Here is a 10,552-nt window from a genome sequence, read left to right as displayed (position 1 = left end):
CCTTGTGCAAGGCAAGCACTGTTCCTCAGTCCCCTAATCATTTCTAGATCTAAAAAAGAAGTATAGAACAGACAGTGCCAGGGAGCCCATGCCCCGACATAGGCCCAGCTACTCCTACCTGGACCAAAGGTTCAGGGTCGACCCGACCCTGCATTCGCCCAGGATGGGGGCATCCAGGACCTGGATCGGCTTCTGTGGATGGATGAGCTGACATTCACTGTGGACACAACATTCCTGTGGACACAACAAGGGACTGACTCTGCAGCTGGATCAGAAGCGCAATGTAGGGGCCAAAGTGATAGCACAGCGGGGAGGGTGTTTACCTTGCACGTGTCAACCCAGGTTTGATCCCTGCCATCACATAGGGCCCTCCAAGCCCATCAGGGCTGATTCCTGAGCATAGAACCAGGAGTAACCCCTAAGCACTGCTAGGTGTGGCACCAAAACAAAACAAGCCATATGGGCAGGGTTTCTAAGACCTGCAGGTAGTAAAGCCAGAGCAACACAGAGCCTAGAGGTAAAAGCTGAGCTGAGCCTGCAGAAAAGCCCAAAGAACATCCTACCCCCTACCCCCCTGGGTTTAAACCTGAAACAAGGCTGGGAAGAGGCACGGAGAAAGCGCTAGCCCTGCATGTGGCCAATCCTAGTTCGATCCTGGCACTGTATAGGGCCCCTCTGAGCCCCTGAGGAACCATCCCTGAACACAGAGTCAGGAGTAAGTCTGAGCACTGCTGAGCATGGCCCAAATTTTAGAAGGAAAAAAAATGCAGCAACTGAACTAACTGTGCTGGGCGAGGGTAAAGTTGGAACTTCTTCAGCCTGAAACGGTGCCAGCAAGTGCTCAAAGCCCAGGAGGCCGTGTTCAGCGTTCTCATCGGGGCCTGTGCTTGTGGGGGACAGCCACAGCGGGAGACAGAGGCCAGAGGGTGCAGGGGCAGGTGGCATACAGATGCTGCGGTCGGAGAAGTTGAGAGATTCCTATGCAGAAGATGGATCGATGCCAAGTCTCAGATCCCGGGAGGGAGTGGCCCTCAGGCTCAGCCACAACCCAGGGTCAACCCCGGCCCTCTTGTAACCAGAGCAAGGTCCTCCAGCATGGTGCCCACGAGTTTGCAGCCACAGAGGGAAGAGATGATCATGTGGGGCGGAGGGGGACATAACTCTGGACTCCAGAGGGGATGCTCAGGAGTTACCCTGGGGCCCAGCACCAACAAGCAGAGATGATGGACCAGCTCCAGGCTAGGGGAAACATCACCTCCAGGCTTCACAGAAGGGAAGATCCAGCCCCACTGGCCTCATCTCTCCTGGACTCCCAACAGGATCTTGGGTGTGGGGGGTGCACCTGCCTGGGGCTGCTGATGGGGTAGACACGTGTTGGAGGTCCTGGGAAGCAAGTAGGAGTAGACAGACCCTATGGGATGGAGTCGAGGCGCCTACATGACTGTGGGGACCAGCACTGTGGGACTGAGAGGCTGGGCAGCACCAAGCCGTGTGTGAGCCCCAACTTCCAGCCCTGACACTGCCAAAAAAAGTAAATCCACACCAGATCAATGTGAGGCGCATTAAAGATTTATCTGTGAACCGCACAGTGCAGTTTCACAGCTGCCCCGAACCTGCAGGTGGCCTCGGCCCTGCCTGATCCACAGGGAGAGACTCAAAAGCTGGGATCCTGCTCTGGATGCGGGGTGGGAATTGCAGGTTCTTTGGACCCAGCCCCTCCCTCTGGCCCCAGTGACGGCAGAGCTCTGGGTGGAGGAAAAACAGAAAGTTTGGTGATGTACCAGAGGCGGAAGGAAAGGGGGATGATAATACTATAATACCATAGTTTTCTGGAATCACTTCTGGCGGTGCTCTGGGGACCCTATGAGATGCTTGGCCATATGTGAGGCAAATGCCCTCCCCCACTGTGCTATCGCACCCTCCCCAGAACAGGATGTCCTTGACCTTTGTGTCTGTGGAAGGAACTGTGAGGCGTGGCAGGGCCAGGGGCTGAGCACAGTGCCCATCTGCAAGCTCAAGGCCACCCTCCTCCCCAGCTTCCGGATGAGGGTAGTGGGCCGGACCCTTCTCTCCTCGGGCTTCTAGGGTCCGACCGAGAACAGAAAGAATGTACTAGTCCAGATCCTTTGCAGCCACCTGCCCCAGGGTCCCCTCCCTGTCTCGAAGGTGGAGGTGCTGTGGGAAAATGGCAACCCTTTGCTGTGAGTGTCACCTTTTCGGCAGAGCGGGGATGCATCCCATACCATCTTCTTATCATTGACCAGGAGGCGAAGCCTCAGGGGGATGTGTAGAGCTGAGAACACTCACCGGGGAGCACTCAAGGCAGAACCTGGCGCTTAGTCAGGTGCTGAGCATGGTTCCTGCTCATGGTCTGAGGATGGCTCCCAGCTCTCACCACTCTCCCCTCACTCCTGCACCCCCCCCCCAGGCCCTCCTACACCCAAGCTCAGAGCCCAAAGCCAACACTACTGTTTTCTCTTCCTGCTGACCTCTGGACTCTCACTAGCGCCTGCATGCTCTGGGAGCCCCATAGCTTGTCCTGCCTGGTGAGGGTGAAAGGCAGGGACGTAGCTGTCCTCTGGCTGCTGTCAGAGCCAGGGAGGTGCCCTGCCCAGAATCAGGGCCAGCGGTCACATCTGAGGGAGCAGAGCCAGCCCATGTTGGTCAGCCTTGACTTAAAAATGGGGGGGGGGAGCGGAGAGATAGCACAGCGGTGTTTGTCTTGCAAGTAGCCGATCTAGGACCAAAGGTGGTTGGTTCAAATCCCGGTGTCCCATATGGTCCCCCGTGCCTGCCAGGAGCTATTTCTGAGCAGACAGCCAGGAGTAACCCCTGAGCACCGCCAGGTGTGGCCCCCCTCCAAAAAAATGTGGGGGGGGGGGCGCGGAGAGATAGCACAGCGTTGTTTGCCTTGCAAGCACCCAATCCAGGACCTAAGGTGGTTGGTTCGAATCCCGGTGTCCCATATGGTTCCCCGTGCCTGCCAGGAGCTATTTCTGAGCAGACAGCCAGGAGTAACCCCTGAGCAACACTGGGTGTGGCCCAAAAACCAAAAAAAAAAAAAAAAAAAAAAGTCGGGGGGCACATAGAAGAGACTGTGGGGAAAGACAGGCAAGGATTGGACCTCCAGGTGTAGACCCTACCCACACTTCCTGGGAGGCAGGCTTGGGGGGACCCCACTGGCCACACTCCCACTGCAGCTGGTCCCTGAGTGACTTTGGGGGGTAACCCCAGGGTCTGAGGGGGCCACAGAACTCTTGGATCCAGCTTCAGCCAGGCATCCGGACATTGTTGGGGTCGCCCTTATGAGGCCCTGCCATTCCTGCCTGGCTCATTCTTCTTGGACTCCCCCAGCTGCCTGGGAATGGGCCCCAACAGAGCAGGGGGAGAGGTGCTAACCAGGCAGAGGGCTGGGCTGGGATTCCCAGGGGGCACGTACGCTCCAGGGAAGCGGCCACATGTGAAGGGATGGGTGCCAGGGGTCACACGTGCTCTGGGCTAGGAACCCCTTGGGCACAGTCTAAGGGTGCAATGTCTGGGTGGGGTCCCTGCTCCTGCCCAGCATGATCTCTGCAAGGCTGGAATCCTACGTCCAGATATCAAACTGCTATTGTTTCCAAATCATGTGAAACTGGAAAGAAATGAAATGTTCTAGAAAGAATGAAATAATTTCCAGCTGAGATCTGGGAGGCCCTAAGGCAGGTTCCAGGCTCTGGGGCAGTACAGGGAAAGGGGACCACTGGGGTCTCCGGAGAGCTTGACCCAGGGCAGCAGAGAACGAGCCAGGCTCAGAAATGGGCTCCAGATATTCCCCACTGGGCCCTGACTGACCCTGATACACAGCTTCCCAGGACAGCTGGAGGGTGCTGAGGCAGGAGTGAGGCCTGGAGAAGCAGCCTCATGGTCTTAGGCCCTTTCGGCCTTAGGTCTCAGCCCTTAGGCCTGTCAGGGCCCCTTGCTGGAGCAGGCTGGAGGCCTCCCTGGTGGTGGTGTAGGTGGAACAGGAAACAGCTGGGGGCTGCGGGTATGTCCCGGATGCTGAGTGGAAACTGCTGGGTCAGAGCCCTGAGATAGCCCAGCTGGGGGTTGGGGGACAGCTGCAGCAGGCGGGCTCCAGGCTCTGCCTGCATCGATCCCATCTTGGGCCGGGCCATCTTCCTAAGTGCCCATTAGCTGGGGGTCACTGTCCTCATGGCCTGTGCGGCTGCGGAGGCTCCAGCAGGGAGGCCAGGCAGGGTGAGGGCTGCCCCAGGAACAGGCCGGCCGACCGCCCACTTGGACACCCCAGGGAGTCCATGTTCTGAGGTGACTGGGGTCTATGCTGAGAAAGTCAGTGCTGGGGTGAGGCCCCAGCCAGTGTGGGGTCACTCCTAGAGGGAACAGGCTGGACGAGGCTCTTGGGGAGGTCTGGGGTGTCTGTCCCTCCCCGGGATTCTGCGGACAGTGAGGCCTGAACTATTCATCCCCCAAAACTTCCCGCAAACCTGGCTTCACTGCCCAAGAAACCAAGAAAGTAGCACCCATCACCCCAATTAAGGTGGCATGAAATTCGGGGTACACAGGAAAGAGAATGGATCAGAGGGCTGAGCTGAGTTGAGGGCCTCCCAAGAGCGAGGCCCCTGGGAATTGGCTCAGCTGCAAGAGTGCAGGTGGGTCCCAGGGCCACGGGCAGGTCCTAGCCTAGCCCCTCTGTGGTGGACCCCTGCAGGCCTCCAGGCTCCAGCACTGCCCGGAGCAGGGCAGAGGGACCCTGTTCTACTCCCCCATGCCCTGCCTCACCTTGCCCCCTTTGCAGGCTCCAAAGGAGCCCCAGTCTGTTTTCAGGGCTTCCGCCAATTGCCACTCAGCTGCACTGCTGCATGGGACCAGCAGAAACCACACAAACCACACACTGCCCCCAAGGCCCCAGCAATGAATTCAGGTGGCACCATGCATGTCCGCCCCCCCTCCAGCTCCCAGAAACCCCCAACAGGCTCTCCTCAACCACATCAAGCTCGTGACTAGCAAAAGCAGCAAAGATGAATGTAGGAATGTGAATAGAACCTATGCAGAAAAGCATATGGTGGGGGCTGCAGCAATAGCACAGCAAGGGAGGGCATTTGCCTTGCAAGCAGCTGACCAGGTTCGATCCCCGGCATCCCGGAGGGTCCCCTAAGCACTGTCAGGAGTGTTTACTGAGCGCAGAGACAGGAGGAACCCCTCAGCGCTGCAGGTGTGCCTCCCCCCAAAAGAATAAAAAAATATCTGTGGGGGGACCGGAGCAGTGGCGCATGCAGTAAGGCATTTGCCTTGCACACATTAACCTAGGACAAACCACGGTTCGATCCCCGGGCATCCCATATGGTCCCCCAAGCCAGGAGTGATTTCTTTTTTTTTGGGGGGGGGGTTTGTGGGCCACACCCGGCGTTGCTCAGGGGTCACTCCTGGCTGTCTGCTCAGAAATAGCTCCTGGCAGGCACGGGGGACCATATGGGACACCGGGATTCGAACCAACCACCTTTGGTCCTGGATCGGCTGCTTGCAAGGCAAACGCCGCTGTGCTATCTCTCCAGGCCCCAGGAGTGATTTCTAAATGAATAGCCAGGAGTAACTCCTGAGCATCACTGGGTGTGGGTCTCCCCTCTAAAAAAAGAAAATTCTGTGGAACTGACCCCAGGCAGAGAGGGCAGGTGCCAAGGGAATGAATGAACAAGCGGACGGACGCACAGGCGGACAACTGTGTCTCACTTGCCCCAGCCTGTTGTTCCCAGTGAACCTGTCACGGCCCCTGCTGAGACCTACGTGGACGACAGCCCAGCCGAGCCGGGTGCCCGGCAGGAAACAGCCACCTTCACTTCACCCCTACACCAGACAATAACAAAAACAAGCCGGTACGAATCTTCATGCCATCAAGTCACTCCAGTTTAATATGGTTCAGTGCATTTTCCGTGCCTGCTCCAGCACTCGCTCCGTCCACACTCGCAACAAGAAGCGGGGACCCCCAAGTCTGAGAAGCCCCGTGAGTTGTCACCAGAGGACTCAACCTCTAAAGCATTTACATCACCTTAGAAGAGTTGTGAGGCCCCCGCCCTTCCCCTATTCCCCGCAGCCCCAATATTGGCCCTTTGAATGCCTGATTGCTGGGGGTGACAGCCTCCAACCCTCCCCTGTGCCCCATGAGCCCAGGGCAGACCCTGTGGTTGGTGGGACCACACCCCCCAAGTGGCTCAGACCAAATGAACCCCAGTCTTGGCCCTGACACGAAGGACCGAGGACCCTGAGTGTCCTCATGACCCCTGCCCTTTGCACCCGTGTGCACGGGGGCCAGCCCTGGTGCTGGGGACTCCCCAGGGAAGGGGCCGTGAGGGTGGGTAGTGGGGGACACTGTGTCTCATGCCAGGGATGCATGCAGCCAGAGGTACCAGCCGCGGGACTCCACGGCCAGGGACATGCGGGTCGGTGGACAGAGAAGGGGCAAACCTCACCTCGCTCCGGAGGAGGGCCTGGGTGCACCCCTGGGGTGCACCCCTACAGTGGCCTGGTAGGGGCCTCTGTGCTTTCTGAGCTCTAAGCTTGAATCTCAGGGCACCTGGCCTGCGAGGGTGTGACGTGCCCTTCTTTCACCAACAAGGCCCCCCAGGAAGCCAGGGAGGGTCCCCACAAAATGCTGAGCCCAAGAAGCAACCCAACAGGGCCTCTGAGACAACCCTCGTCCCAGCTGCCTCTGGATGCCACCGGCAAGGGCCGTAGCGGAGCTGGGTATGACCCTGGGAAGGGCAGGCGGTGGGAGCAGGGCCACCCACAGAAAGAACCCACACTCTCGGGTGCAGTTTTTATTGCTCGCAGAGGGCTCGGCGACCAGGCACGCCCGGCATGGACGCAGAGCGGGGTGGCGAGGCGGGGACATCCCTCTTTGCAGGAACCTGGGGGATTGACAGCAAGGGTCACCGGCTCCAGACGGGGAGGGGCGAACACTCTCCAGGGTCCCTCCAGGCTGGCGGGGCTTGTGGTTAGGAAGGGGGGAGGGGGGTTCTGCCACGCAGGGCTGGAGTGAGGAGGGCATCCCATGACGCTCCTGGGAGCAGCCACACTCCCTAAGTGGGCAGAGTCAGGGGCTACCAGCCCCACCCCAGGGAGGGTTTCCCACCTGCCTGAGCTCAGCTCAGAATCCTCTCCATGGCTCTTGAATGCTTCATTCTAGAAACTTCCTCCCGCCTCCATTCAGGACACGGGATGCCGCCTCACACCCCTGTGCCTCCCCTTTGCAGCCCTGCAGTTTTCCCCTCTGGTGTCCCCCAATGCTTAGGGCAAGTGTCCTGCCCAGGGAAGCAGCTGGACCTTTCAGCAAGAAATGCAGGGGGGCCGGGGTACAGCGGCAGACATGGGGAAGACAGAGAGCATCCCACTGGGCATCCCCAGAACAGCATCTAGGGGTCCCCCGCCCCTCTGGCCTCACCTCTGGCCTGCTGAGACGGGGTGCCAGGGGCACAGCGGGCAGAGGAGCTGGGAAAAGGGGGTCCTGGAGGGTGATGGGGGGGGACACGCACCTCAAGGGCAGGTCAGGCATTTACACATGGGGCTTCGGGGAACAAACTGGGGTTCACCTGTAGCCAGCCCCGGGTCCGACACTCGGCATGTGCTTTTCACAGCGGGCGCCCCCAGACCGAGAGTCGAGGTGCGGCACCAAGCACAGGCACCTCGGGAACCAGGACCATGAGGGCGGCAGGAAGGGTTGAGTCGGGGTGAGTCAGGGCCTCCCCCAAACCCCCAAACCCGCTCAGGCCCCTGGTCTCGCGGCTGGCACGGCCCTCCGCAGGCTGATTGGTCAGTGGTCAGCAGTTCTGGGGGAGCCCCTGGCGTCCCTGTGGGGCGCGGCTGTGTCTATGGCGGTCGCGGCTACTCCTTCTTCCTCAGCTCCTGGTCACCGTAGCTGGAGCCTTTCTCGATCTCCGTGACGCCGATCAGCCGGCGGACGCCCAGGGACGCTGCCGGGGACAGGGCAGGGTGGGGGTCAGGCCAAGGGCTGGCAGAGCCCAAAGCCACGAGGTCCGTGAGTCCCTCAGCACCTCACCTGCGCCCACGAAACCCAGGAAGGCGAGGATGAGCACGGGGGAGCCGCTGGCAAAGATGCCCAGGACGAAGCTGAAGAGCGGGGACAGCAGGACTGTGGCCCAGAAGAGGAAGTTGAGGAGCGTCCATGGCCGCCGGGGGGGCTTGAAGGGCTCCCCAGGAAATGTACCCCGCTGGTTGTACATCTCCTGCAAAGCATCCTGGGGGGAGAGGGTGTGTCAGCAGACCAGGGACAATAGTGGAACGGGACAACAGGCATGGGTGTCACTGTCCATCTGTATTCAGTGGTCACGGTCAGCAGGTGGGTCCAAAGCCAGAAGAACCTAGCAAGAGCTGGGGTTCAGGAGGTGTCTCAAGCAGCAGGTGAGCAACGGCGAGTGTGACCGTGCTGTACGTGCTTTATGGGGCTAGAATCCAGTTCGATAGTGTGGCCCTTTGGGGGGCTGGGGAAGCTCGAGAGTCCGAGCTCGACCCCCACTGTGTGTTTTTCTGAGCACTGAGGGGTATGGCTGGGACCAGGCACCATTTCATGGGGACTCGAGACAAATCTCAAAACAAACATTTCTTTTTTGGTTTTGTTTTGGGCTCAGGGCTTACTCCTGGCTCTGTGCTCAGGGATCTCTCCTGGGTTCAGTGGATCACTCAGTGATCAACCGAGGGACCCTGTGGGATCAGCCACTTGCAAGGGAAGTGCCTGCCCAAACCCTCCCCCATGCTGTTTCTCAGACTCCCCCCACCTGGGCGATGACAGCACAGGCTAGGTGAGTCTACACCCCACCTCCAGCCTGCTCTGATCCTAGAGCAATGGGGTAACCGGGTATTCCCACTAACAGCTCCCTGGGGCCCTCACATTGGAGCTGGCTGGGAAGGCTGGTCATCTGAGGGGGTGGCCATGATAGGTAATGGGGTGAGCCAGAGTCTGATGCCACTGCCCTGAACAGACAGGACCGCTGCATGCCTCACCCTGCCTTGCCCCTGCCTTCCTGTGCACCCATGAGGGAGAGGTGGGGGTGCCTCACCTTTTCCTGGTACAGCTTGTGCAGCCACTGTGCTGCCTCCTTCTCGTCCTCAGGAATCTCCTTCAGAGGAAAGCGCCTGCAGGGGCCACGAGAAGAAGAGTCAGCCAGGGCTTCACCTTGTCAAAGGGTGCTCACCCCACAGGCACCTGCAAACAGGCCTTCCCGGGGCCCTTCATCACCAGATGGCAATTTTGGGGTGTGAGGGGGCTCCCCAGAACAGCAAGAGGCAGTCCCATCATTCGTCAAAGGAAGCAATCCCGCTACAGAAAAAGCAGCCAGGCTGAGACTGCGCTTCACAGTGGAATCGGCAGGCCCCATACGGCCTCAGATACGGCTTCAAGGGCCTCAGATATGGCCTCGTATATGGCCTCATTGGCCTCTGATATGCCTGATATGGCCTCAGATAGGACCTCAGATACGGTTGCAGATATGGCCCCAGATACAGCCACAGTACAGCTTTGGCAGGACATGGGCGGTGGAAGGATCAGTGCTGAAATAACACACAACGTACACACGCTCCCAAGCCCGAACATATGGGGCCCTGTCACCCCTCCTAAGCTGGGGATGTTACAACTGTCCCACTTCATGCTTGACTGTGTACGGGGCTCTTTGCACCTTTACTAAAAGCCATAAAAAAAAATCTCTCTCTCTCTCTCTGCACCTTTACTAAAAAACCATAAAAAAACAAAACAAAGGGCCCGGAGAGATAGCACAGCAGCGTTTGCCTTGCAAGCAGCCGATCCAGGACCAAAGGTGGTTGGTTCGAATCCCGGTGTCCCATATGGTCCCCCGTGCCTGCCAGGAGCCATTTCTGAGCAGACAGCCAGGAGTAACCCCTGAGCACCGTGGGAGTGGCCCAAAAAACCAAAAGAAAACAAAAAAAAAACCCCCAAGATCATCTTTCTCTCTCTCTTTCTCTCTCCTTCTCTCTCTCTCCTCTCCTCTCCTCTCTCTTCTCTCTCTCTCCTGACTCCTGGCTCTGGGCTCAGGGATCACTGCTGGTGGTGCTCAGGGAACCATAAAGGATGCTAAGGATGGAACCCAGGTTGGCGTGTGCAAGGCAAATGCCTTACCCAATGTGCTGTTGCTCCAGCCCCTCTCTTTGCTTTCTTATCCTTTCCCTCCCCTTCCTCAGTATCCCCAAATAAAACCTGTGAATTAAAAAGAAATCACATGCCTAAAACTCAAATATTAATAACTTTGTAAACTGTGGTTCTCTAAACAAAAAAATTCCAATAAAGCAAACAAACAAAAACCAAATACAACCTTAAGTCTTTCACCTAAAAGGGCGAATGGGGTTTGGGGCAGGCCCTTCCTCTGCACCCACTCAGTAGGGTCCCCATGTGCCAGATGATCCTCATGGCAGTGCTCAGGGCTGAAATACTGCTTAGACCTGGGTCCCACCCAGCCTGGGTCCGAGGAAACCTAAGTCGAGACTCTAAGAGCACTTGAGCCTGAGACTGGGGGAGTCCCTGGGGCCTCCA

The 10,552-nt window shown here is 58.4% G+C and overlaps 1 protein-coding gene across 3 annotated transcripts in view; it reads right to left on the bottom strand.

Annotated features, from left to right (window-relative positions):
- Positions 1-5,879: 5,879 nt before the first annotated feature.
- Positions 5,880-10,552, bottom strand: part of AGPAT3 (1-acylglycerol-3-phosphate O-acyltransferase 3) — a 36,523-nt gene continuing 31,850 nt past the window's right edge. For all 3 annotated transcript variants that reach the window (XM_049785437.1, XM_049785436.1, XM_049785438.1), the window contains 3 exons: positions 9,069-9,144; positions 8,051-8,249; positions 5,880-7,964 (listed from right to left, as the gene is read on the bottom strand). In XM_049785437.1, coding sequence (XP_049641394.1) covers positions 7,876-7,964; positions 8,051-8,249; positions 9,069-9,144 — 364 coding nt within the window. In that variant the 3' untranslated portion in view covers positions 5,880-7,875. The remainder of the gene's footprint in view (positions 7,965-8,050; positions 8,250-9,068; positions 9,145-10,552) is intronic.

This window comes from Suncus etruscus, chromosome 13 (genome assembly GCF_024139225.1).
Source record: "Suncus etruscus isolate mSunEtr1 chromosome 13, mSunEtr1.pri.cur, whole genome shotgun sequence".
NCBI classification, from domain to species: Eukaryota; Metazoa; Chordata; class Mammalia; order Eulipotyphla; family Soricidae; genus Suncus; species Suncus etruscus.
The sequence above is the reverse complement of the archived record's forward strand: the minus strand, read 5'-3'. Positions and strand labels throughout refer to the sequence as shown.